Consider the following 27,288-nt stretch of genomic DNA (forward strand, 5'->3'; position numbering starts at 1 on the left):
CAAAGCTGGTGTCTTTGAGTTTTATTGGCAAAGGCTGTCCATTGTAGTGTGGGAGGTTAGACCAATAGATCTAGTGTCTGCGAAATAAAATTCATTATCTGGCCTCGCTAGAGAGATATGCAGCCCCCTCAAGAGAGCTGGGCTGAGGAAGGAGGCCATTGTCCCAGCCAGCCTCCCTACCCCCCCTCCCTGGGTTAATTAGTGCCATCGGTTCTGGGAACTCTGGGGCTTGTATGGGAGACAGCCCCCTGCTCGTGCAGTGCGTCCCATGGTGGTTGGCACTTGGCCTTCAGAACCGTGTGAACCTCCCGGCACCGCAGGGTTTCAGTCTCTGGCTGCATGCATGGTGTGGACGTGGCCGCAGGTCCATCTGTCAGAACCAGGGCCCAGCCTCATCTCTCAGCCAGGCTGGCCAGGATGCTAATGAGATTGTCCAGCCCCAGCAAATAGCCGTCCTCGCGGTTGCCCTCCTCCCAGGGCCGCCGGTGGTCCAGGGTCTGGCCGTCGGGGAGGGGCGTGGTCTTGCCGAAGTCAATGAGCCACACACCGGCGCGATGGCAGTGATCGTGCACGAAGAGCAGCGAACTGCCGATCACCTGTCGAGCCCCACATGGTCAGGCCACGGCCCTTTCCTGGAGAAGCCCCCCATCCAAATCCTGCTGTAGCCCTCACAGACCACAGCTCCCGCACCTGAGCCTACCCCTCTTACCTCGTGCCTCCTAAAGAACTCAGAGACCTCCAGGGTGTCCCGGATCTGCTGCAGGCGGTTCAGATACCTCCTCTGGAGAGAACAGGGTAGGAGAGGAAGGCAAATTAATTAAACACTAATTGAGCCTCTGCTAATATTAGGGGCCACGAAGCATACTTGGCTTGGCAAATACCGTGGTGAGGAAGACACAGGCCCCCAGGTGGGATAAAAGCTACGATGTGGGGGGGTGGGGAGCGGGTCACGGCAAGGGAGCTAAACCGGATGACCTAGGGGCATCCCTCGTTTTCAGGTTTCCCCAACACCCCAGGGTTCTAGGATCCGGCGCTCACCAGCACTTCCGCATCCCCTTGCACAAACTCCTCGAAGACATGAATCACCTGCTCCCGGCTTCGTGTCGTCTTGAAGTCGGTGCTGCAGGAGCCATCAGCTTTCTGAAGGAGATGGGACAGGAAGGCTCAGGGTCCCCGTGTCTCTCCTCAGCTCAAGGGGAGAGGATCAGACTAGAGCAGCAATACCTCCCAGGACGTTAGTTGCAGGGACGGCAGAAAGGCCGCCAGAGGGTGCCTCGTGGTGGGGGTCAACAACAGGGCAGATACCGCACGGCGGGGTTAGGGCTGAGGGAGGGACAGGGTTCTGCAAAGCGAAGCGGGACTGGCCCACCTTGATGCCTTCGATGCGGAAGCCCAGTGTGGTGCTGGAACTGATGCCTTCTCGCCACTGCATGTAGCGTGGCTTGGTGACCGCGCGCTGCGCGTGCTCCTCCTCGGTAGGAGCCGCCGGGTCTACCGCCAGCATCTTCTTGTACATGTCCTTCCGCAGCTTAGGCCGCTCGCGGGCTTTGGTCAGCTCCTCTTCCAGGTAAGTCCTGCGGAGGCGCGGGCAGCGGCGGGGCATAAGAGGGCGCACACCTGGACCCGGTCCAGCGCGGCTTTGGGCACCCGGTAGAGCGCTCATCCCCTCCCTGTGTGCGCGCCCAGCCAGGCATGACACGTGTACCTGACGCCCATCTTGCAGTCAAGTACGCAGGGCCCATCGAAGCCGTCGAGCAGGTCCTGTAACTGCAAGTAGCTCTCGCCGTCGCGCTCCACCACGCCGTGGAAGGCGGGCACGCAGCCGCGCAGCGCGTCCGCCATGAGCCGCGCCAGGCAGTAGCGCTCCGGCTCTGAGCTGCGCTTCAGGATCAGCCCGCTGGTGCCAGCCGCCTTGAAACTCCCTGCAGACTGGCACCAGTTAGCGCTGCCTGGTTCCTTCCTACTCCAGACACCCACCCACCTCACCGGCGCCTGCCCTGTGCTCACCCGTGTGCCCAGCCAGCTGCACCCAGGCATAGCGCCTCTTGAAAGGGCTCATGACGGGCAGATTCACCATGGTCCGGATCTTCTGCCAGTGGCTTTTCTGAAAGCGACACGGTCCAGCGTGCACGTTGGCGTCTCAGCAGTGCTTAAGCCCTCCCTCCTTTGGAATAGGGTCTCCTGCCCCAACCCACCGCAAGTAGCTAGGGCCCCACGGTTCACTCACTCACTCAGTCACTCACTCAGTCACTCAGTCAGTCAGTCAGTCAGTCACTCACTCAAGGAAAGTTTATTGTGAGCCTATGTGGAGGACACTGAGATGGGCACAGGGTGATGGCAGATATCCAGCTTATGGACTGTGCTGAAAACAGCCTTGAATTTAATGCCAAAGGGCTCAGGTTTGCACCCCACTCCTGCTGCTCTGAGCTGTGTGGGCAGGTTACTAAAGTGCTCTGTCAAGGATTTAGAACTTTCATGAGCTTGAACATCACCTGATGGTCACCCCGGTTAAGAAACGCAGACGCTCAGGTCTGCCCCAGGGGGAAATTCTAAGTAGGTCTGGGTGGAGCCAAAAATTTGCATTTCTAACATTGCCTCAGGAGATTCTGGGGGCTGAGAAACAGGCCTCTGAGTGTCAGTTTCTTCATCTGTAAAATGGGGAAATAATCACTCTCCCTGGGTAGTTATGAGTAGTAAATGAGGCTTGAGTGTGACAGGCTCCATCCTCCCCAGCCCCATTCCTTGGCATGAAGCAGAAACTGGACAAATTTGGATTCTTGTTTCGTTCACTTTGGACCATTAGTTACTCTCATTTAGGGAGACAAACATGGAAACAAACTTTTGCAAAGGCCCAGGACAGAGAGGCTAGCCTGGCAGGGCCTGGGAAAAGAATGGCTTAGGGCTCTCTGAGACCCTCTTGCTATTCCTGATGCCTTTTCACTCCTCACCAGTTGGCAAGGCTCGGGGCATCCTTGGTCTTGATCTAGACCCAGAAACCTGAGCCTTGAAAATGGGATGCAGAACTGAGAGCCTATCATTTTAGATGAAACCGGGAAGGAAATGTAGATTTTGGTGTGCTTCTTGCCTCATGACCATGGCTTCTGGCCTCCACCCAATTCAGAGAGCAGCTCATACTCTGGACCTTTCCTTTTCCCACCCAAAACTCATCAGCCCTGTGTCCACCCTCTAAAGTACACAGGTTTGCTCATCCAAACTGTGTGTCTGCTGCCTCCTCGTAGGGGTACTTGCGTCAGAGGAGTTGCATATGTGTTGCAGGAGTTATAGGGCTGGAACACAGAAATACAGCCTCCCTGATCAGAGAGAGTTCCAAGAGGGAGAGGGAGAACTTGGCCTAAACAGGGGAAGTCTGCTGCTTTCCCATGGGGAGGAGATAGGGGTTAGTGACAGGGCACTGGAATCATGCGTTCTGTCACTTTTTAGCTGAGTGAACCAAAGTGAGGATTTCATCTGTGTGAGCCTGTTTCCTCTGGGAGGATAGAGCTGCTGCCATAACACGAGCCACCATTTACTGACCGCCTACTGCCTGCCAGGCGCTTCTCATCTTCCATCAGAAAGCACTGCTCCTACTTTCCTACTGAAGTCCCTACATGGCACACTAGGGTGTGATCACGTGTCCAACCCCCAGGGATCTGGGGGTGTAGCCAGAAGCAGCCCACTAGAAACATGACATCTCTTTCAAAACTCCTTTTTTTTACTCTTTAAATACATGCAAGGTTTGCATTCTGCTGCATAATAAATCCAAGTTTTATTATAAAACTCTCCCACCTCCAAATCTTCAAGTAAAATTCCAGGAAGATGTATGCGCCATGTGTATTCAGTGGCACCGTCCTATACCCCCTTCTCCCACTCATGATTTTCAAATCACTCACATGCAAAGCAAGAGCATGGGGTGGTAGCATTATTGCCATTTTACAGAAGGAAATCAAGGCTCAGAGGAGTTAACATCCCCTCACTCCCTGCCTCCAGCCTCCTGGCTTCTGGCTGAAGTTCTCTACCAGCCCAACCTCCTCCCCCATGTCCCAATTACCCCATCAGTTTCCAAAATCCATTCTACCACCCCAATTCCCTTTGGGGGTCAAATGGGACTCTGCATGAGAAAGAGCTTTGTGTAAGATGAAGCAATCTGCGGCCACAAGGTGGGCTGTCTGCTCTCTGGGGAAACACTGAGATCTGCCTGCAAACTCCTCTCTGTTGGCTGGACATCTCTGTCTTCATCCAAAGGAATGGGTTTAATGGGATGGTTTCAGGCAGCTTTAGGGGCCTACTGACAGAAGCTTGGGGACAGTGGGGCCAGAATGGACTTGGAGGGTATATCTAGATCTGTAGCCACCCCAGGGGAAGAGGGAGCCAGCCCTGGGTTAGGTGAGATGGGAGAACCACACCATCCCTTCTTCTGGGATTTTGTGGGAGCAGTGGGTGGGGATGGAAGGTGGGAGGTGGGCCCAGTAGAAGAAGATTTAGTGCCTGCAGTCCTGGGCTACTGTCACTTGATTGATGCATGATAACACAGCACTGATTTGCTTCCAAGCTGAGGTAAAATGGGGTCATCACCTATTCTCCTCCAATTTTGTGAGGATCATATCAGCCAAGAGTAGCAGCAACTAAGGCTGGTTCCAGCCATGCAGGTTACAAGGGGGTTTCATCTGAACCCTCCCAGCCACTTCCTGAGGTTGGTAGGACAGAATTTAGCTCCCCTGCCAGTGAGGGATATGGTCAAACATGGAAGGAGTCTATGCAAGTATCAATGAACTCACCACCATCCATCTTAGGGAGCTGCCTCCTCCAGGGAACATAATGCAGATAAAAATGCATGTATTCAAAAAGGCTCCTGAAGAGTCATTCTTTAGTGGGTGGGCGGGAATTTTGGCACATGAACAACAGCAAGGAAGATATTTTTGAGCAGGTAAGGCTTTTATTATATGGATATCAAAAAGCAGATTTGTTATTTCTAGCTGGAAGCAGGGCCAAAGCCCCAACCTTGGGCCCAGCCTACCCTCCATAGAAGTCTGGGAAACCAACTCACACCCATAGGCTGCCTGGGCATCTTGGGGCAAAAAAAACCAGGAGAGCTGATTATGTGAAAGAGTCTTTGAGGAAGTCACAGGGGCACCTTCTGATCCTCACCCCTGGGGCTAGACAGGGACCATCTCTCTCTGGGAAGGGTTTGGCTGGACATTGGCCTCACACCCTCCTTTGTCCAAGCTCCATTTGGAAGCCCTGAGGACTCCTGCTTCTTACAGCACACCAGATACTCATCCCCATTCTTCCTGACTCTGGCTCTGGCTGCCTACCTCCAGCCATTCAGTCTGGGGCTGAAGCACTCTGCCAGCCCAACCCCCTCCTCATGTTCCCATTGCCCTATCAAACCAGCACTCCCTGTGGTGGTGGTGGTGGTGGTGGTGGTGGTGGTGGTGGTGGTGGGAGCAATCAGTTTAAATTTATAAAATGATTTGCACTAAGGTATAAGTGACCCACGATTTCACCCTCCCAGGGGCATTTGCTTTTTAAAAAGGAAGTCTGTTAACCTAAATTCTGCTCTATAATTAGTGAAAAGTGAAGTGTGGGAGTTCTGGGTCCAGGACAGGATGGCATCAAGGTCTCTTTACCCATCCTAGAGCACTGAAAGAGGAGAACCAAATGAACAGGAGCCAGATACCCTCCCTACAGCAACACCCCAAAACTGTTTTAAGAGGCAGGCAAGGCCTAAGAGGACAGTCATGCTGGCTGCTCTTGGGGATAGGCCCCCAACTCCTCTCCTGATCTGTCTGGGTTTCTCTGCCCGTGACTTTTCCCTCTTCCAGAAGAAAGGCCCCAGGAAGGAGGCAGGCTGCCCAGTCCCAGGATAGTACCCTGCCGGGAGCCCAGCTCCAGGCTCTGGGCAGGCTGTGTGGTGCTCCTAGGAGCTGGGGAAAGATGTGTCAGGCAGAGGCAAAGTGGAGACTTTCAGGGCCGCCTCTTGCTTCCAGCTATACCATTATCTACCCATGCCCTAGTGTCAGGGCCTGGCAAGCTGGGAGCTCCCGAGCTCTGCTGCAGGACCCTTCTCCCGGCGCATCCTTCACCGTCAGCCAACCGATGGCCTCAGCTTCCTGACCGGGGAAGCCCTGAAGGCAGCCTAGGCGGGCACTCTGTGCCGCTCCCCGACCGGCCGTGAGGCAAAGTCCGCGCCTGGCCCTTCCACGCGGGCGCAGGCAGCCTCTGTCAACACCTACTGGCTTATCTGCCGCCGCCGTGGCTGTTTGCCTTCGGGGAGGCCCCGGCGGGCTGGGGGTTGGGAAGGCCTGGGAGACGCAGCCTTGGAGCTGTAAGGGCCCGCAGCGGCCATCTGCTCCAGCTCCTGGCTGCGCCGATAGAAGGCGAAGCTCGGCGAGGGAGAGGCCGGCCGAAGACGCCTAGGGCACAGCTGCAGCTGGTCTTCGGAGTCTTGACCCCAGGCGGGGTGCCTATGTTGCAGGCAGGATTGGGCCCCGGGCCGTCCTCCGACTGTAGGCGGAAGAGGGAAACGGGGGCGGGGGGTGGGGGTGGGGGTGGGGGGGAGGCTTCCCTCCTGGCGTCCTGGCGTCCTTTCTCCTGATCCCGCCTCTCAGCTGTCAGAGATCTGACCCGGGGAACGGTGCACCCAGAACTACTGCTCCGGATTTCGGAGGAGGTGGGAAAGGAGTCCTCTCACTGCCCCACATTCCACGGCTTTGGAGATTCCTCGATGGCACCCGCATCCCTCTGTGAGCCAGGGTTGTACTAGGAATGATCACGGATCAGGGAGGGGTATCCTTTTCATCCGCGGAGGAGAGAGGGACTCCCCGCACCCTACACCTGACTGCGGCGGGGTGTGTGCGTGTGTGTGCGTGTGTGCGCGTTTGTGTGTACCTGCTCTATGAGACTTTTCCCTCTTGTACCTTACAAACCACGCTGCCTTCTGGAGAATGTACGTCTCAGCGGGTAACTGATTCACAGATCCACTGCAAGTCGTTACAGGGTCTCCTCCGCCTCATCCAGTAGGAACGAGCGGCGAAGCCCGGGTTCAGCAGGCAGAGGCCGCTCCTCAGGGCTCTCCCCACCGCGCCCAGTGTCCGCCGCTCTCACCGCCCTTCTGGGCAGGCTCGGAACCACCAGAGCCTGCGGGACGCCCTTCGCCTCTCCCTCCACTCCAGGGACACTTGCATAACGTGGATCTAGAGCAACTCCTTCGCGTTGACCGCGGGTAGTTATTTAAAGTATTTGGCCTTGGTTAAAACGAGGGGGTCAAGATGGCTATCCCGGGCGCCGCACACCCCTGAGGGGCAGGCATGGGAATGACTTCGCTGCACCCTGGCCGGGGTTATCTGAGGGTCAAACCTGGCACCGGAACAGCCAGGTTACCGGAGTAGGGACTAGCGGGCGGATCCCGCTTTTCAGCCTCAGTTTACCTCCTCCCGGCTTTCCTTAGGAGCAGGAAACCCGGGGAGGGCTGCGTCCCACTCCCTACCGGAGCCCCCAGCCCCAAGCCCCTCCCTTCTCTGCGTCCACATCTTGTGCGGGTGCCGGGAGCAGACGGCGGCGGTTCCCGAGCAGAGCCTGGAGCGCCTCTCCACTCCCACTCAGGAGAGGGAAACCGTGGCAACGGCGGGGGGTGGGGCCGCCGCGCGGGAGAGGGGGTGGGGAGAGAGGGAGACTCCTTCACCCCTCTCTCTTCGAGAGTTCGCGGGGCAAGACCAAGCCCCTCCGATCCCTCAGCCCCACTTCGCAGCCAGCAAGTCACGATCTCCACCTCCGCCCTACCCGGTGCTCGCGACCGGTCTCAGACTCCTCCTCCCTCTCTTTCTTAGACGCCCCAGGGCCCGGGCAGCGACCCGCAGGTGGAAGCCGGGTGAAAACTGCCAAGGAGGGAGGTCAGCCCAGCGCGTCCTTGAGAACCCCATGCTGCTGCTAAGCAGGACCCCAGGCGGAGGGAGCTTAGCCCAGAAGTCGGCGCTCAGCCAGCTCAGAGCTGGGTCGGCCGCACGCAGCCCCCGCGCCCCGCGCTGGCCCCGCCCCCGCGGCCCATACCTGACCCACGTCCTCGCTGGCTTCCAGCTGCACGTTGCCGCGGCTCCGGCTTTCGCTGTCGCTCAGCAGATCGTCCTCTGAGTCCTCGGGCAGCGACGAGGAGCCAGTAGAGGAGAGCGACGAGGTGGAGAGGCGGCGCGGCTGCTGCAGGTGTGAGGAGCCCACGGCCGGGAGCCAGCCACCCTCCGGCTCCGGTGGCCCCGGGCTGGTCGGGGGTACGTCCGGCTCCTCGGCTGTCACAGTCAGCTGTGGGATCACCGGGGCAGGGGGAGCCCGCGGAAGCCCGTTCGGGACCTGTCCCCCACGCCTTTTGGCCCCGCGGGCCCGGGGCTCCCCTGCGGCGGCGGCGGCAGCGACCGCCGCGCAGCGCGCCTCGAAGAGCAGGCGCAGCTCCCCGACACTCCGGCGCGGGGCCCGCTCCAACCCTGGGCTGCAGGGCCCCGCGCCCCCCGGCCGCGCCATGCTCGTCGGGCCCCCGGGCAGGGTCATTTCCCCGCACGCGAGCCTCAGCGAAGCCCACCAGCCCGCGGCGCAGCGAGGACTGGAGACGCTCAGCGCCCCCGGCGCGAGACTGCCCCGAGGCGGAGCCTGCGCGGCTGCCCGCCTGGGCCCCGCCTCGGCCGCGCCCCCCGCCCACTCCTTTCACTTTCAGAGAAAGCGCGGGCCTTCAAGGGCTCCCTGTTGCTCCTCCAGGTGACCGGGAAGCTCAGACCTCGTGGACACAAAGTCAGGGCCTGGCTTTCGCAGCCTCTCTGTCCCCGCTCTCGAAGAGACCGGAGGGGTCGCTCCGCCCCCGGGCCCTACTGCCTTGGAGCTGGTCCTGCTCTCGCTCTTCTACCCAGTCCCTCCGGCTCCTTTCCACGATCCATCCTGGGCCAAGGATTCCTGGTCTCCGGGCTTTCCTTCAGCATGGAATGCAAGGCCATCAGCTTCCTGGGGAAGCCTCACCCCAGGGCGTGCGCCCAAGTGGGGACTCTGTCCTGGGCAAGACCTGAGGCTTCTTCCCCCCAAGCTCCCCACTTGTCAGCTGGCAGAGAACAAGGTCAGGGGGGCGGGGCCTGAATCTCGCGGCGAGTCCTGGCGCAGTCCTGGGCAGCATCCCTTGGCTACTGGCTGGCGGGGGCTGTGCCCTTCTGACTCCTCTTTCTGTGGAATTCGGAGCGTGGAGTCTGCTGTGTGATCCTAAGCAAGTCATTTCACCTCCTTGAACTGTTGATTCTTTTCCGCAGGGTTGTCGTCTATCTCACAGGATTGCTATGAGAATAAAATAAAATGAAAGATGTAAAATCTATACTATATGAGAATAGTTTTAGTGTGGGTGGTAGGAAGAGCCAGTCTCAGGTTCATCACACTCTAGATGTGATCTTTGACGTCTCTTCCCTTTGTAAATTCAGGAAAACCTCACCTGACCCAGAGTTGTGGCTGTGACAGGGGAAGAAAGCCACGACGCTGGCTCATCCGTGGCATCGTGGTGCAGTATTTGGCCACTACACAAGTTAGTGGTCGGCTGAACTGCAGGGCTGCTTTAAGTAGAGTTTGTATTTCACAGCATTTCTTGTCTTCCCCCAAAATGCCACTGGGGAGGATCCCTCCTCAGGTGCCTCGTGCCTCAGGATTATTGGGGACCCTGTGGGGCAGGATGCCCCAGAGGGATTGCCTCTGATGCTGATGAAGACCAAAAGAAGCTCTCCTTCCCCTCATCTCCCTTCAGCTAGATTCAAGGATGGCCCAGGAGGAGACAAAAGGAGGGTTCAGAGAGAGAAAATGGAAAGCTTCAGCAGAGCAAAAAGGAGAAGGTCCTGGGGGAATTGATGAAGAAAGTAAAAGTGTGGAAGTATGAGTGGAAGGGAAGGAGAGAAAGAAGGAAATACAGGAGTTTGACTATTCAGAGAACCTGGGAAATCATATGGCTACTTTCTCTGGGCACAGAGATCTAGAGGAGCCTGGGTGTGTGTGAAGGGTGTACTCTAGAGCTTGATGGCTCAAAAGCCATGTCTCCTGCACTCACTTCCCTCTTTCGGGGCTACCTTGGTCTCTGGTGGGACTGGTACTGCCCTCAGGGTAGGGGCAGGCTGGGGGCAAACCCAGGATGGGGAGAGTCAACAAGGACTCGCCAGAACTGAAAAGGTGGGAGGGAAATGAGAGGAGGGAACATGCACTGTGCACCTGTCAATGTTTGTGATATATATATATATATATATATATATATATATATATATATATATATATGACAATGTTGGAAGCACAAGTACGCCAGGAGCTGGCTGCCAAGAGAAAACTCAAGGGCAATTCTTTTTCTTCTTCTATTAGGCACTTGTCCTAAGCCCAGAATCCAAAGAAGAGCTCTTTGCCATATTTTCCAAGTATCCCTCAGTGTAAAGGTAAGGGCAAACTTGGGAATGGGTATTGAAATGAGAGCTAATTTCATAGACTTTTTAGAAAATGTTTATTTATTTATTTAGAGAGAGGAGGGAGCAGAGAGAGAGGAAGAGAGAGAATCCCAAGCAGGCTCCCTGCTGTTAGCACGAAGCCCAATGCAGGGCTTGACCTCACAAACAATGAGATCATGACCGAGAGTCAGCAGCTGCTTAACCAACTGAGCCACTCAGGGGCCCCAATTTCATAGACTTTTAGAGTGGGAAGGACCTTTAGGTGCATCCTGTTCTCCTCAAAACACAGGAGAAGTAACAAAGGAGTTAAATGGCTCAACCCAGGAGGTTACAGTCTTTGCACAAGGCCACACAGCTAGTTGGTGGAAAAGCCAGAGAGTCTTGGCTAGATCCACTGACTTCTATTCCTGTGCCGTGCATACTTTCTTTTATTAGCATCTTATAGTTCAGTCTCTAGTTCCTTATCTGAGGAAGGCAGAGTCTGCCTCCACCTACTACAGGCAGAAAGCATAGGGGCACATACTGGGGCAGAGCCAGGGGTCCCGATATAGCAGTGGGACAAGGTCAGGGGGCTCTCATGTTGTCTTAGTTGAGCCAGGAATGACCTTTCAAATCCTGGAATCATGTTGTTTGTGCCTCAGTTTCCACAGTTCTTGAAGCTGTGAGTAGATGGCTACCCGTAGAGTGCTGTGGAGAAAATCAGACTACTATATAGATGGAGGAAAGGCCTCTTGGGTGTTGCAAAAATGGGAAACGGGGGCATAGAGGAATGTTGCAAGGTTTTGATGGACATGAGGTGGCTAACCTGAGATAGGCCATGTGCGTCTCTCTGCTTTATTCACAAGGCCAGCTATGTGTCTGACGAGAAAACTGATCTCTCTTCTTCTGTGGCATCTCAGTTCAGGGATCCTCCTGTACCCTTGAGGCCTTCTGTCTAGAGTGTCTGAGTCTTCACTCCTCTCCATGGCTTTCGGGATTTATCAGGCCTGGGAGCTACATCCCTCCTAGGCAGTAAAGACAGTGGGCACAAAGCTGGGAAAGGGGGAGGCCTGGAAAATAGGGTGTGTGAGGTGAGGGTTTTCTGGAGGCTTGGTTTCATTCCCCAACCTGCCTTATTTAGCTCTACCCCTCTCTCCCCACCCTGAGGGGCAGGAGTAAAGTCACTGCTCGCCATTCCCTGCCAGGCACAGGACTAATTTCTTCTTCCCAAGAGCCACAGGCAGGCCCTTTCACCTGAGGGAGAAAGGACAGAGCACTGCCTTTGCTGTGAGGGACCTTGAAAGCTTCCCCGGAGAAAGCAGAGCCTCTATAGTGTGTGCATGTCTGTGTTTCGGGGGCAGGGTGGTGGCAAATCTTCCTCTGGACCAAGTGATACAGGTTCTTATTCTGGGTAACAACTCCTAGATGTGCTCTGTGAGACCTGGTGTCCTCCAAGGGACTTCCTGACCCCAAGATTCCAATATTTTGTGACAATACCTGTGATCCATTCATTGATTCACAGAGAAAACAAACTTCCCTTGAGCAGTTTCCTCAAACCAGGCACTGTGCTAGGTGAAAAGGATACAAGGAGTAGTTCCTATAATGACCTCCCTTCATTATATGGAATGGTGGTGTATCATTTTACATTGTCTTCTGGAGAAAGGAAACCAGAAAGGACCCATCAGAAAACAGGCCCCAGGGTGCTACATGGCTCTTTTTCCAAGGGGCTGTCACTAAGACCTTGCCCTTTCAGGAGCTCCATGCATCCCAACCATTCCCCATCCTGTTCAGTCTGGGGCCCATCTCTGCCCAGAACAAACTAGAGAGGGTGCTGGAGGGCTGGCCAAAGCCAGGGCCAATGGCAACTTGAGGGTGGGGTTAGAATTGGAGGTCTCCTTCCTCCTGGGAAGAGGAGTGAATGTCTGTTTTCACCTGACAGCCCCAGACCCTTTTCTTTGAGAAGGTTTCTCTTCCTTCCCCATGCAATCTCTGACCTCATTATGGATAGACCTGATGGGAATATTCTGGGATTTCGAGCTAGGCTAGTTTAACAGGGCTGGGGATCCAGCAGCCTTTGCTGACCCTTCACCATCTGAATCACTCTGGTTTAAAACAAACAAAATGTGTCACCGTGCCTGTGTATGCGCAATAAGAACATTTTCTCTCCTGACACACTTCAGAAACAAGGTTTCCCATCCCTCCCAGGAGCCCGTGTTCCTGTGGTTCTCCCTCCTCCCTCTCTTCATAACTCAGAACCCGCAGGATCTCTCCTGCGGCCTAGTGGAGGCAGAGGGGACCGAGAGCATATGAGGTCAGGGATGCGGGTGCCGGTCGGTCGAAGGAACTGCTCTGAGAATGCTGTGGGTGCCCGTCGGCCGGTCTCTGTCCCCGAGGTCCCCCCCAGGACACCTCCTTGAATCTTGTGCCCGAGGGCGTGGGTGCCTCCCCTAATTCCATTGGTGACCTCTCTGCAGCCTGACCTCCACCCCTAGTGCTAGGCGGCCGACTCCACAAGGCATCCGGTGGCCGGACAAAAAGAGCCACCGGGAAGTCGCGCGCAGGCCCCAAGACGCGGGTGTTGAAAGCCGAGGCCCCGCTCCCAAACTCGGGATGTCGCCGGGAAGCGCATCCTGCTGGCGTCCACGGCTGGAGGTGCGCGCGCAAGTGCGGGCAGCCGGCCCCAGTGGGCGAGCCCAAGTCAAGGGTGTTGGCTCGTCCGGGCTGGGCAGCACACTAGCCCTGGGGTGAACGGGCCTACCTGCCGCAGCCGCGTTTCTCGCTGCCTTTGGTCGACCCCAAAGGACTGGGCGCTGCGGTCCGGGGACAGGATGGGAGGGACAGGTGGGACCGAATGCCCCAGAACGCGTCGGCTCCGCTGGACATCCGCTTGCCCCCCTTCCCTCCACCACATTTACTGGGCGTTACCTAAGTGCCAGGTGGCGCTGGGTGCTGCGGATATGCGGCAGACCCAAGTAGCTAACAGGCTCAGGGTGGGGACTCATAAATTATTACCTGGTGAGTGCTGCTCTACATTACCTGGTGAGTGCTGCTCTACGGAGAGCCAGTAGAAGGTGCTCCCAAACCAGATTGGGAGGGGAGATCAAGGAAGGCTTCCAGGAGGAGGTGACCTTTCAGCTGAGCTCTGTAGGGTGAGGAGGTGTTCTCCAAGGAAAATCAGTGGAGATAGACCAGTGCATTCCAGGTGAGAGGTGAATGTGTCTGCGGCTGAGCAAGACCTGGTCTCTGCCTACACTTTTTTTGTTTCTTTTTTAATAGTTTATTGTCAAGTTAACTAACATACAGTGTATACAGTGTAGTCTTGGCTTCGGGAATAGATTCCTGTGATTCATCACTTACATACAACACCCAGTGCTCATCCCAACAAGTGCCCTCCTCAATGCCCATCACCCATTTTCCTAGCCTCCCCCCCACCTCTTCCACCCATCAACCCTCGGTTTATTCTCTGTATTTAAGAGTGTCTTATGGTTTGCCTCCCTCTCTGTTTGTTAACTTATTTTTCCTTCCCTTCCCCTATGGTCTTCAGTTAAGTTTCTCAAATTCCACATATGAGTGGAAACATGTATCTGTCTTTCTCTGACTTATTTCACTTAACAAAATACACTTCAGTTCTATCCACATTGTTGCAAATGGCAAGATCTCATTCTTTTTCATCAGGGGTAGTATTCCATTGTGTGTATGTATGTATATATACATACCACATCTTCTTTATCCATTCATCAGTTGATGGACATTTGGGCTCTTTCCATAATGTGGCTATTGTTGATAGCACTGCTATAAACTTTGGGATACTTGTGCCCATATGAATCAGCACTCCTGTATCCTTTGGATAAATTTCTAGTAGTGCTATTGCTGGGCCGTAGCGTAGTTCTATTTTTAATTTTTTTTTTTTTTGTTGTTGTTTTTGAGGAACCTCTACACTGTTTTCCAGAGGGGCTGCACCAGTTTGCATTCCCGCCAAAGTGCAAGAGGGTTCCCCTTTCTCCACACCCTTGCCAACATCTGTTGCTTCCTGAGTTGTTAATTTTAGCCACTATGACCAGTGTGAGGTATCTCAATGTGATTTTGATTTGTATTTCCCTGATGATGCGATGAGCAATGTTGAGCATCTTTTCATGTGTCTGTTCTGCATGCACTTTTCAAACCAGGGTCACTGACAGCTGAAAAAGAAAAAAAATTCCTTTGATATTTTAAAGAAGGTATCGAGATAGTCCTTGTGGGAAAGATCAGAACATTTTCTTAGTCATCTTTACACATATTTTCCAGTTTGGTACTGCTTGTATGTTTTAATTACTCTTGGTGGTGGTGAGTAGGTCAAGCCCACAATCTTTGAGATTGCTGGGGTGGTGGTGAGGTGGGAGTCTTCTGAGCCACTTTCAGACTGTCCATTCTGGAGAGAACATAAGTAGCAAGGGCAGGCCAAAAAGCAGCTCTGCTTCCCTGGACTTTCCCCAGACCAGCTCCAGTGCCCACGCTCGTAATCTCAACCTGAAAGCAAAATTTCTTGACCCTGGAGGTGGTTGCTGCCAGGAGTTCCTGAACTAAGTGCTTCAGCTTCTGGAGGCTCCGCTGCCCCCCACTCTGCCTGGTTTCCTACAGCTTCCACCTTGTCCCTCAACTCACTGCCCACACTATCCCAACCCCCCGCCCCCGCCACTCTGCCCCTGAAGTCTCTCCTCCCAAGAACAGTGGCCTCTGCTCTAACAGCAGCATTATTGAACCCCTTCTGGGGAAAGGTACACTTAATCTTTAAGACCACTCTGACAGATCTTAGTTGTAAAGATGGGAGGTTTGTGGCTCAGAGGAGTTAACTAGCTCAGGCCTAGGTAGTAAGTGGCAGAGCAGGGATATGAACCCTGTACTGAGCCTGCAGTGTCCTGTGGCTCCTGGCTCTCCTTTGGGTCCAGAGCACCATCTGGAATCCCTAGATGTGCCTATGCTGCGGTAGCTGAGCCCCCACGCAGAGCCAAGAAACTCCAGCTCCAGGTTCTGCTCAGCCAGGACTGGGGCTGGACTGGGGAACCCTGCAGAGAAGGCAGGCTACCCCTTGGCCCTCTTTTAGTGCTGCTGTTCCCTCCAGCTCCCCAACACTTTCCTCCTCAAGGGAGCTCAGAGGACCTCAGTGGTCAGTGAAGCCACGCAAAAACTCCATGCTGGGGGTTGATGGTTTCCTAGTTCCCAAGAGGTGCTGGACACTGCCACCCAGGATTACCCAAGGAAAGCTGCCCACACCAAGGCCAGAAGATGAAGTTGACTGACCCTGCACCTCTTGCCCTTCCACATCTCTCTGCCTATGGCAGCTTCCTTTCTGCCCTCAGGTATGCCTGCCCCAAGGCACTGCATCCTGGGAGACGCAGATAGGGCTGTTTTCTGCTCAGAATCCCTGCTCCCTAGGGCCTAGCTAGCCCACTGCTGCCAGCACTCAGGTAGCGGGAGTGTTGATGAGTTGGGAGAAAACCTCATTGGGCACAGCTGCTGGGCAAGTCCTAAGGACCCACCTCTCCCAATACCAGAGGCAGGCTTGGACTGGGATCCTATCATTGTCACCTCACACCTTCCCATCTATAAAGGGAAATAGATGATCCAGGATTTTGCTTCCTAAAGCATGGTCAGAAAGTTTTGAGACACATCCTCAGCGAATGGGGGAGTGGAGGCGTTCCAGATCTCCCTAGCTTGGGGGATCGATGAAAGGCTATCAGGATTTTCTCCATGGTCACCAGTCCCTGGGTTCCCTCTGCACACTCATGATAGGCAGGAGACAGCATAGCAAAGGCCAACTGAAAGCTTGGAAGCACCAGCCTCTCACTAGGGCCAGGCAGTGTTATCAGGGCCCTACCTAGTTCTGTTAAAGGTTGCTGGTATCTTCCAAGATAGGAAGTAAACCAGGCCAAGTGGAGGGCTCCCTGGCTGTAGACAACTACCATACTAGAGAAGCTTCTGGGTAACCAGGTTGCTAAAGAGTTGAAAGCAGTCACTTTCACTTTTGGGGGGTGTTAGGCTAAGAGAAGGGGAAGGAGGGAAACCAAGCAAAAGAGAGGCTTTCTTGGACTTTGAAAACATGACTTGGAGAGTTGCCACTGAGGATGCAATCCTTGGATGAATTCCGATCCCCTTGTTAAAACAGGGTGTAAAGTTTATTTACAATTATCTGTACAGTTTGAGTGACAGCTCGGGACTTCACAGAAACAGAACAAAAGCATTCTTTCTGAAGGGAAGTTGCAGGCAGACTTTCCCTGCACCTGTCAGAAGCGAGACAGACAAACAGACCTATACATCATGAGCCAGGCATATGGACATTGGCCTTTTTGCCTCTTGGAAGGAAGTGAAAAATGTGTTAAACAGCCTTAGGTGCCGCACCCTTCAACACTGAAACCACATGGAGTGGGGGAGGTGTGGAGTAGGGAGCCATGGCAGCAACTCCCCAGCATAAGAAATACCTCAAGTGAACAGCCAAGAAGCCCAGCTGGGGGTGGGGGTGTGGGGGCTGTGGAGGAGGGGTGTGTAATAAAGCCAACATCTTCTGCCTGGTCAAGATCTTGGTTCAGAGGCCCTGCCTCAGTGGAGATTGGAGACAAATTCTCAGTCCTGATTCCAATCACCAAGGAGACGACTCAGGTGATAAATTGGTTGGCTTCTCTCCTCGCTGTGTTTTGGCATCTCAGAACGAAACTTTTGGCAGCTGTGTGTGGGGAGGTAGTGGCAAAGTGGCTACAGTGTGATGCAGTTTTAATAAAAATTTTATTACACAGCCATAATGTAATCGACACTTCTCCAAATCCAAATGATACTAAATACAGATCTACATGGTGGATCAGAATGACTCCAGCAAATTATATGGATTCTATAATTTCATGTCTTTTAAAACCAGAAAGAAAAAACAGTCCAGGTTTGTCATGATAGGAGAGGTCCCAGCAGCTTCCAGGGCTCTGCCGGAGTCTGGGCAATGTTTAGCAGTCTGTGATTCCACATTTACACAACAGTCTATAAAGGGTTTCGGTCAATGGACTATTCAAGTATATATGATTTTAATGAGTCCATTGCCCACCTTAGCCCAACCGAACTGCGTCACAGCTACCACAGAGCTATGTTACAGTCACAGTTTACCAATTTTACAGTCACAATACTTTTAAAAAACCATCCATTGCTGTTTTTTTAAAATAAAAAAAGTGTAAACTAAGTTAAAGCAACACCGAGGCTCTACTAAACCCAGAAGAGTCACCAAGTTCATTTTGTATGTTTAAATACAATGTAAGTCCATGATTTCCCATCATCCCACTTCCTTACAGAAAAGTAGGGTGATGAAGTACAAAGCAGAGCTTCTAAATTCCTCTCCCTCTTGTGGGACTCAGCAGCTCTCAGCTGTTTCTTTAGCTTAGTTCTTGGTATATATAGTCAGCTGTACTTTGTTCTGAAAAGATTTGTTAAATGCCACTTTTATTTACACTTGGAGCTTTACACCTGAGAATGATTATCAAGCAGTCAGCTTATCTCTTTTCAAACATTTCATAAAGACATACACACTTCTTTGCTGGCCTCACCCTAGCTGCACAACAATATATATGCTTACCATATATATATGTATACACACACACAAAACTGCACATGCTTGTAACATTTGCAACCTAAATCTTTTTGTGTTCGTTCTCTCCACATTCACGTTGAATACTTTCTCTTAAAAAACAAAACATTATTCTTTCCGAAAGAGCAAAACAGAATCACTAGGAAGAGACAAGAACATGGGGTGGGAAAAAGACACTCTATGTTCAGCCGAGAAGCTGTAGGCTGTACCCATGGGTTGAGCAAGACACCTGCACTGCCTTCTCTGCTACCTGGCCGTGGGCTTCCCTCCCACCTGCCAGGACACAGCCTACAGGGCAGGGGGCAAACTGGGGTGTTTTCTCTGAGGTGGGGGAGGTGGGAGGGGGGGGAAGATGTGGGGGAGGGTATGTTACACAGCTACAGCAGTCAGGCCTGTTTAGTAAGAAGAATCACATTTAATGAGTTTCTTTCTTGCAGTTTCAGATGCTCATGTACAGCTGAAAAAAATCTGAAACAGCTATAGACCCATGACAGACCGATACAAAGAGTACTGCATTTTAAAAAAATGATAAAAAAATCCACGCACTTACAGACACACACAAACACACACGTACGTACGTACACACACACACACACACACTCTCTCTCTCTCTCAAACAGCCCCCCCTCCCTCCCCACAAATGTACACTTTTTGGAAACTAAATTGGATTTGAAAACCTCTCTTCTGCAGAGATGGAAAGAAGAGAAAGATGAGGAGAGAGGGAGGAGGGCTGCAGGTGCCCAGTCCCCACTCCCTCCACAAGTGTCCGGTGCCAAATGTTCAATGGTTGGGTCCAAGGCAGCCCGCGGAGGAGGCCGCCCAGTGCTGCTGCTGTCGCCCCCAGGGGCTACAGCAAGAATCCCAGCTCCACGCTAATACTGAATGTGTGCAGAGTGGCCAATGAACTGTGCTGGTTTTTTTTAAAAAAAAAAAAAAAAAAAAAAAAAGGCAAACACAAATCTAAAGACATGGATAAAACCCAAGAGAGCCCAGGCCCACACTGGGTGAGAGGCCTAGGGGGTTGGTGGGAGATGGTGCAGACAAGGGAGGTCTATACAGCAAATGGTTTATATTACAGATGACTGGCAGTTTAGAGTCTCTTCCCAGTTCTACTGCTGCTCCAGCCCAAAGAGGGCAAATCAAAGGAAAAGAGGAAAGGTGGGACACTGTGATGGGGCATGCAGGGTCAGAAGCAGCAGGCTGGGTGCGCTCAAATAAGCCCTCGCCGTTTTTTGTAGTCTTCCAAGTTTAGAGATCTCCTTGGAGCCCCATCTTTGGCTGGTGGAGCCTTGGAGGTGATGGCCAAAGCCTTTGACTCTGTGGGAAAGAAGAGCAAATTGGCATCTGAGGCGCCGACGAAGTCCTTTGAGTCTCCTGCTTCACTCCTTCCAGTCGGGTTGACTGTCCCTGCTCCCTCTCAAAACATGCCCACAGCCCCGCTTACTCTGGCCTCTATAAATAATGATGAGCAGACACCTGCACTTTTTCCCTAAAATCAGGCCTCCCCACTGACCGAGAGAGCCATGTTGCCATCTGGTCCTCAGCCATCACCACTCCCCCCACCTGTACCTACCTGAGCTGGGAACTTGTAAATCAATCTTCACATCGAAATCATGTACTTTGAACAAATCTTCTGAGAGGTCACTGGCTGACTTAGAATTCAAATCTTTATCCTTTCCCTGACCCTGCAATGTGAAGAGAAAAACTAATTATAAAAGCATAAACACAAGAGGACTTCAAGAAGCAGCGGTCACTAATAGTAAAAAAAAAAAAAAAAATGCTAAGGCCCTTTTCTGATTCCTTCCCTCAGAGGGAGGACAGGAGAGGCCATTAAGGTGGTTTCTTTTCTGAAGCCTGAAAGAGGAGAGGGAAGGCTCATGTTTGTGGTGTGGGGCAGAAAGGGTGGGCTTAAGACAATAAGTTACTTTCTGACCCAAGGTTTCAGGAATTCCTGGGACAGTGTGGACTCCACAGGAAAAGACCTAACTTAGGCAAAAATCTGCTTCTAAATTTTCAGTTTCTCTACTTAACATTCTAGTTTTCTTTTTTTAAAAATTTCTTTAAAGTTTATTTATTTTGAGAGAGCGAGCCAGTGTGAGAGGGGCAGAGAGAGAGAGGGGGAGAAAGAATCCCAAGCAGGCTCCACACTATGAGCCTGGAGCCCAACTCAGGGCTTGAACTCATGAACCATTACATCATGATCTGAGCCGAAACCAAGACTTGGACGCTTAACCAACTGAGCCATCCAGGTGCCCCTGACATTTAGTTTTCAAAGAGCTTTCACCTTTACAACGGTCTGATGCTTATGTGTCATCAGTTCCTCCTAGTACCCTGCGGAGCAGCAGGATATAGAGTACTATCCCCATTTTACATAGGAGAAAATGTGGCTCAGAGGGCTAGATGTCAGTTGCCTAAAGCTGTAATCAAGGCCTTAGTTAAGTAGTGGTGTTGGGTTTAGCACTTAGGTTGTCTGGCTAAAATTCAGTGGCTGTTTATTACATTTGTAAACAATCAGGACGGGGAAAGGGCTGCAAGTGAAAGGCTATGTTCCTCCAGGTGGGAGAGATCAGGCCCCAATGAAGCCAAGCGTCTAGGCCACAGGACAGTGCTGCACTTGCCTTGCTCATTTCCTTTGGAGCATCTGGTAACACTCCAGAACCGTATTTTGCATTCAGCTGGGCCAATATGGCAGCTTGAACAGCCGGGTCTCTGGACTGAGAGAGAAAATCAAGTTATTTTAGAGATTTAACTCTCACACAGTCCTACCCGCCGACCACCACTAACATCACAAGCACCACAGTGGACCCATCAGCAGCTCAGTGGGGTTTTCCTCAAGGCAGCAAAAAAGAGGCAATTGAAAGCTTTGAAGCCCAGCCCAGACCAGCCTGGCCCTAGGTGGCCCAGCCCACACATTCCTAACGTCTGCCACATTGGTAAACCCACCCTGCCAAAGGAGGGGTTAGTCCAGACGTTTCTACAAATCCATGCCAGGTTTTCACTACCTATATGTCCTATAGCAAGATTAAAAAAAAAAAAAAAAAAAAAAAGAGATAGCCAGACCCAAGACTTTGAGGCAAGCAAATCCCACTAAGACAACATTATTTTTAACTTCCTTATTAATCTCCTAATGGAATTCATTTTATGTCCTAGAATCTAGGTCCTGACTAAAAACGTCCTCTTTAGGCACTCACATTAGAAACGATGGTAGGTTTGCACTGCCGCCTGGTAAAGGGATCCATCTGTTGGTTTTTCATGTTGTGACTTTCAGCCTGAAACAGAGAGCACGCGTTACAGAACTGCGTCTCTTTCCCCGTCTTCACTTATCCTAGCTTACACATACGTAACAGTCTTTGCAAGAGCTTAAAAGAGTCAAAGTCATGTATCATCCTCTTCTCTTCAAGAACACCAGACCAGATATGGGAGCAACAACAAAAGAACAAAACTGGAAACTGAGAAAGACGAACACCTGTGGAGCAGAATCTATGGGATGGGGAGGGATAAGAAGGGCAGAAGACTGCTGCTTTTCACTATAAATCAATGTCTTATGGGTCTATGTGTGCACACAAACACGTGGATGTGAAGAGTACATGTTACTTCAATAATTAAAAAAATTAACTGGAGCAAGATATATAGAAGATTTCATATCATTTTATTAATTAAAATGGTCTTCAGTGATCCAAATAAAGTTGTTTACTCACCACAAGGGCCTTCTCAGACTCTACGATGTTCCACTCCCGGTTCCGCTGGTTGATGTAACTGTGGGTGAGTAAAAGGGTGAGTCAGTGGGTTGGGGAAGGAGGGAGGGAACCACTGAGCCCTGACCCCTGACCCTGGAGCCTCATCCAGCCAGTGCAAGCACAGCATGTGCAAGGCCACGGGCTCACCTGATAACTGTGGCAAGGTCTGTGGGTCCGGGATAGGAACCCAACCAAAACAGATCTGTAACATACCTGATGGCAGATATGTTCTTGGTCCGCTGGCGGTCCAGGGCCTCTGCCCGTTCCTCTAGCTCATTCAGCTGGTCTTGGATTTGTTTGGCCTTGTCCTGATCCCCCAGGTCCTCAGCCATGGCCTGCACAAGAGAGAAGTGTGAGTTTTTGGCTATGACTGGCTCTGTAACAAGTATCCCCTTACTTTCAGCACAGGCAAGACATCTCACGCAGTGAACAAATGACAGGAGATATGAAAGAACGCTGAAAACAAACTTTACAAATGCAAGGTATAATTCTTATTACAGTAGTCATATAGTCATATAGCTATCTGGCTCTGGGCCCCCGGTTGCAGCGATATCTAACATTAACCTTGGAACCCAGGCCCCATGGGGCTGACTCACCCTAACAAGGCTCACCCCATCGTGATGTGAAGAATGGAAAGCCACCCACCTCAGCTGGGTTTGGCAGTATCATTTGTTCAGACCCAGTGCTGATATTACCCTGGGTTCTGTCTTATTACACACGAAACTAAAGGGACTTTCTAGAAAGTAAGGGGAACAGAACAGACACAATCAATTTCAATTTATAGAAAGGAAAATGGCCAAGGGATGCTGCCTCACTGCCTGGAAAGCCCTGTGTTGCTTATGCTGGAGCCCAGCATTTCCCCCCAATCCTGCCACCACTAACTTAGCAGAGGATGAACAAGTCTGATTTCTACACCTTTCAGGATGAGGAAAGAGGTTCAAATACAAGTCCTCACCTTTTCCTTTAGCAGCTGAGTCTTCTTCATAGCATAGTTGGGTGGAGCTTTCCTGAACCTTTCTTTCTCTTTTACAATCTGTACCAGAGAGGAGATACCAGCAGTGAGGTATTCCTAAACTAGTTTTGTAGACAGGCTAAATGAGCCCATTTTGGAGGCAAGCAGCTAGTTAAGAGGGGGCTGCTCTTCCTACAGCAGTGTCATGCCCCAGAGAGAGAAAGCGAGTTCATTCCAAGGGATACTATGCTGCTTCCAGGGTCACGGAGATTCTTCTGGGACAGTCTGAAGGAACATGCACCAATAAACAGCAGCAGCCCAGGGACCTGGTACTGTAAGGCTAGCCACTGTCCAAGAGAACAGAGATCAAAGAATTTTACCAAAATGTTTTGGAGAAAGGAAACTCATGAAGGACCAAGCCTAGCAGAATACAGATCCTTGAACTCTAAATACACGTCTTTACTCTAGGATTTCAAATGAGAGCGTATAGAGAAAATCTTAATGAATTATAAATAAAGTAGTAATATCAATATTCTCTCATCCTTATGCAATCCTTATGCAGAGTTAAACATATCAAGATATAGGGAAAGAAAAGAAAGTCATGATCTTCTCTAACACTGGTTCTTACTGAACCTCCAATCTCTGGGGTACCAGGTTTCTTACCTCTTCAATGTCCTGATCATTGAATTTATAATTAAGAGCTTCTTTAATAGACAATTCCTTCTTATTGATTTCATCTAGAGTGGGCAACTGCATGCCAGCAGAGAACATCTAGACCAAAACATGATAAAAGCTTATTAAGGGATTTTAGAGACTTTCTCAGGGTCTTCATGAAAAATTGGTAGGTGCTATCTATCTACTTACCGCCTCTTTCCACTTCATGAATTCACTTTCAGTGAATTCCTGGTTTGAGACAAACTCTAGGCGGAACACTCGTTGGTCATTGCCATGCCTACATAAAAAAGAGAAAGCATCTCCAAGAATGGGTATGTTAACTGCAGTATCAGCAAACAACCCTACCAGACTGTGAACCACCTATCTCTGTGGTTCTCAATCCTATCTGCCCTTTAGAATCATCTAGGAAGATCTAGAAATTCCAATCATCTAATCATCTAGGAAGATCTAAAAACTCTAATGCCAAAGCATCACTCTAGCTCAACTGAATCAGAATCTCTGGGAGTAGGAACCAGGCAATGAAATTAAACAAACAATACCTCCCAGGCTGTTTAATGGGCAGCCAGGATAAAGAATCACAGCTACCACTGGAAAAAAAAAACAACAACAAAACGACTTGGCTAGTGCTTCAAAAGTCCATTTATAATAAAATGTTACAATCAACTGGCAGTGAGAATATGATATACTATGTAGATATTTGTTTTTTGTTTTTAAAAAATTTTTTTTTTTCAACGTTTATTTATTTTTGGGACAGAGAGAGACACAGCATGAACGGGGGAGGGGCAGAGAGAGAGGGAGACACAGAATCGGAAACAGGCTCCAGGCTCTGAGCCATCAGCCCAGAGCCCGACGCGGGGCTCGAACTCACGGACCGCGAGATCGTGACCTGGCTGAAGTCGGACGCTTAACCAACTGCGCCACCCAGGCGCCCCACTATGTAGATATTTGAATGACAAGGAAATACCATTCCTTAGAATATTTTTTAATGTTTACTTATTTATTTTTTTTTGAGAGACAGAGAGACAGAGTGAGAGTGGGGGAGAGGCAGAGAGAGAGGGAGACACAGAATCTGAAGTAGGCTCCAGGCTCTGAGCTGACAGCACAGAGACCGACACGGGGCTCGAACTCACAAACTCTAAGATCATGACCTCAGCTGAAGTCCGATACTTAACCGACTGAGCTGCTCAGGTGCCCCCCCACTGGCCCTTTTCAAGAAGACCAAGAAAGATGACAGTGCCAGGAGAAGAGAATGGAGACCACAGAGACCAAATTAGTCCATGCTACAGCTGGGTCTATTATCTGTTATTTTCAGTGATCCTGGCAAACTATTTCTATTCCTTTTCATATAGGGTTTCTAGAATTTTCACGCTCTAAGAGGGCAGGGATTTTCATGTTTTTACTTTGTTTCTGCCTCTATCCTGATGCCCAGAACAGTGGCGGATAGCAAGCACTCAGTAAATATGTTACTGAAGAGAAACGAAGTCCTGAAAGGTGGCTTGACTTGTCAGAAGATGAGGTTAGTGACAGCCAGAAATAGAAGCAAGCCTCCTGACCACGGTCACCAAGGAAATGCCTGCAGGGCTCTGGGATGAGGGGAGCTTGACATTTTCCTTCTCTATGTCCCACCACGTCTTGTCCCGGATCTCCCCTGTGAGAGGGAGACACCCTACCTTTCCCTACGGGCAAAGGCAGAATATAAGTTTCCCCTCTAAGTCCCCACTGGGCACAACAGAAATTTACTGTAACAAGAAACGTCACACTGGGAGAGAACAACAGCTCCAACAGGCAGTGCCTGTGCTGAGGCTGCCGCCGCCGCACCTCCCCTACCGTAGCTGTAGCCCTTTGTTTGTTCTGGTGCCACCAAGCTGGTAGACCTTGGCGGTTTCCACAACACCCGTGATCTCAGCCACCTAAGTGAAAGGACAGAGACACCAGTTAAAAACAGACTCTTTCAGAGCTCTCCACACCACTCTCTCTGGCTCTCCTGACCTAACTACAAAGAGTGACCCTGCACTAAGAGGAGCCCACAGCTGCCAGACGTTCTGGGCACCTTCCTCAGGTTTACAACCCAGATGGCCAAGCACCAGGCGCCCCACGCACAGAGTGAGTGAGCGCCAGGAGAGGAGGTGGTTAGCCTGGCAGGGCCCATTAGGAGCTTCCCCTCTGACCCAGTCCTCCCTTACTAAGGGGATACACTTGGGATTTCAGAGGTCAGTGTTATCAATCAAACATGAAGACCATGGAGGTCACTTCTATTTGTCAAGCTTTCCGGGATGTGGCATGGCTGCTGGTCCTCACAGAAGGAGGTAAACACATATTAAAACCATACAACCCAGGATAAAACAAACAAAAACAAAAAGAAAAAACATCAAACAGCTATGTTCCAGCCATCCAGATCACAGAAGCAGTGCCAGAACTCACAAAACCACCTCTATTAGGTCAGAGGGTGGTTTTTTTTGTGTTTTTGTTTTTAAACCTCAATATAATTCTGTTTCAGAAGTCTCTTGGTATGTAACATGGAAATTTTTCATTTATTTATTTTTCAAATGAACAAAGCTTCCAGATTATGTAACAACCAATGAATACTCCCTTCTTGCTGTTTCCCTTCTTGCTTTTATATGGAAGGGAAATAAAATTATTCTAAATCCAAACCCCCCCACCCTTGGGCTCCAAAGACCGTCAATAGTTCATGCAGGATCTCTGGTCACTTCAGACTGTCATTATTCTATGGGCGTCTCAATTAGAGTCTATTTTCCCATCAAATGGTGGCAGAAAAGTGACAGATCTGTGTCATTCAGCAGCTCCTATTCCAGTTGAGAATCATTATATTTAAAACACGGACAATTGTCCAGGAAAGAAACACCAACCCGGTAAACTGGTTTGCTGTTGTGGTTTCCAATGCCAATCCGTACAAAACATCCTGTGACAGTTTTAGCAAAGAAGGGCATGTGACACCAACGTTCCAGCTTATGCCGTGATAATCGAACCCGATTCAATTCCTCGGGTAAGGAGACGGGTTGTGATTTGGGAGGGATTTCTTCTTTCCTGTGAGGAATAAAGGACACTGAGAAAAGTGTTCCTCATAAAAACAGATCAAGATACATAAATACTACCAGTTTCTTAAGACTTGACTTGACCAAAGTACATGTGATTAACCACCGAAGAAATAAATGAAGCAACAGGAAAGAGTGGTAATAGAATCCTGTTCCTAATGGTACTGTGAACTGTCTTCAATGATGTGGTCATCCCAGATAACCTATCAGAGTAAGAAAACAAATGGAAGCTCCAAGATGGTCTGAGGATGACATGAAGTCAGTTCCTACCTGCCAGGCCCAGACAAAATGTCCAGGGGTGCAGTTAGCTAAGAGCAAAAGGCAGGAGCATATTTTCTGGGGAACTCAGCTCTGCAATTGAAGGTGCTAAACCAAATCAAAGTTCACCATCCAAACAAGACGATTTTGGAAACTACACTAAGCTTCTTCCCAAAGAACCCACCTAATCCTGACTACTAGACCAAAATATACACAGCTTACTCCTCTTCTTCATCAGATGACGATGTTCTGGATGAGCGGTCTGACTTTTCACTGGACTTGTCATCCTCTTCCTCTTCCTCATCATCAGAGTACACCTCACTGGTTTTTAATGGCTGTTTTTTAGCGAGGAGCTCGGCTAAAATCAAAGGGGGGAAATGTTTACCCATGTTCTCTCAATAAGAAACTGAAACATCTTTCATACCTGAAGAAGAACTGGGACATGGAGCCCTGTCCTCTGTGGATTGCACTGTGATTACTTGGGTTATATACAGAGGCGAGTTAAACTAGAGTTAAATCATTCAGGCACAAGCCTCAACAGACAAAAAAAGGGGCTGGATGCTTGTTGCTAAGTGGGCAGAAAGCGTCACCAACTCTATGC

At 50.9% G+C, this 27,288-nt stretch overlaps 2 protein-coding genes and 1 long non-coding RNA gene across 5 annotated transcripts in view; 1 reads left to right on the forward strand and 2 right to left on the reverse strand.

The window, feature by feature from the left end:
• Window positions 1–6: 6 nt before the first annotated feature.
• Window positions 7–8,592, reverse strand: ITPKA (inositol-trisphosphate 3-kinase A). The gene is made up of 7 exons (XM_045449976.1): window positions 8,047–8,592; window positions 2,008–2,104; window positions 1,706–1,922; window positions 1,370–1,574; window positions 1,039–1,140; window positions 710–781; window positions 7–596 (listed from the first exon to the last, which is right to left on the reverse strand). Exons 1-7 carry the CDS (start codon window positions 8,533–8,535, stop codon window positions 393–395), a joined length of 1,386 nt encoding a protein of 461 aa, XP_045305932.1. The 5' UTR covers window positions 8,536–8,592; the 3' UTR covers window positions 7–392.
• LOC123583128 lies at window positions 6,532–21,636 on the forward strand. Of its 3 annotated transcripts, XR_006704742.1 has the most exons (4): window positions 7,896–8,261; window positions 8,740–9,842; window positions 10,357–10,427; window positions 21,281–21,636. It is a non-coding gene; the product is annotated as an uncharacterized LOC123583128 (long non-coding RNA). The 3 variants fall into 3 exon arrangements; XR_006704743.1 differs by lacking the exons at window positions 7,896–8,261; window positions 8,740–9,842 and adding an exon at window positions 6,532–7,222; XR_006704744.1 differs by lacking the exons at window positions 7,896–8,261; window positions 8,740–9,842 and adding an exon at window positions 6,532–7,222 and having other exon boundaries at window positions 21,414–21,636.
• Window positions 17,153–27,288, reverse strand: part of RTF1 (RTF1 homolog, Paf1/RNA polymerase II complex component) — a 51,366-nt gene continuing 41,230 nt past the window's right edge. Inside the window, exons 7-18 of the mRNA XM_045449975.1 lie at window positions 26,910–27,045; window positions 26,244–26,421; window positions 25,204–25,286; window positions 23,566–23,653; window positions 23,365–23,472; window positions 22,705–22,782; window positions 21,963–22,084; window positions 21,711–21,768; window positions 21,204–21,281; window positions 20,631–20,726; window positions 19,586–19,697; window positions 17,153–19,329 (exon numbers count right to left, since the gene is read on the reverse strand). Coding sequence (XP_045305931.1) covers window positions 19,223–19,329; window positions 19,586–19,697; window positions 20,631–20,726; window positions 21,204–21,281; window positions 21,711–21,768; window positions 21,963–22,084; window positions 22,705–22,782; window positions 23,365–23,472; window positions 23,566–23,653; window positions 25,204–25,286; window positions 26,244–26,421; window positions 26,910–27,045 — 1,244 coding nt within the window. The 3' untranslated portion in view covers window positions 17,153–19,222. The remainder of the gene's footprint in view (window positions 19,330–19,585; window positions 19,698–20,630; window positions 20,727–21,203; window positions 21,282–21,710; window positions 21,769–21,962; window positions 22,085–22,704; window positions 22,783–23,364; window positions 23,473–23,565; window positions 23,654–25,203; window positions 25,287–26,243; window positions 26,422–26,909; window positions 27,046–27,288) is intronic.

The sequence above is a fragment of the Leopardus geoffroyi genome, chromosome B3 (genome assembly GCF_018350155.1).
Source record: "Leopardus geoffroyi isolate Oge1 chromosome B3, O.geoffroyi_Oge1_pat1.0, whole genome shotgun sequence".
NCBI lineage: Eukaryota > Metazoa > Chordata > Mammalia > Carnivora > Felidae > Leopardus > Leopardus geoffroyi.

Excerpts from the sequence above, each read along its gene's own strand:
- ITPKA (XM_045449976.1), bottom strand. The coding sequence starts at position 8,535 with ATGACCCTGCCCGGGGGCCCGACGAGCATGGCGCGGCCGGGGGGCGCG. Across the intron at positions 1,141-1,369 it reads TCCGCATCGAAGGCATCAAG|AAAGCTGATGGCTCCTGCAG; the intron begins GTGGGCCAGTCC and ends CATCTCCTTCAG. Across the intron at positions 782-1,038 it reads AAGGGGATGCGGAAGTGCTG|AGGAGGTATCTGAACCGCCT; the intron begins GTGAGCGCCGGA and ends TGTTCTCTCCAG.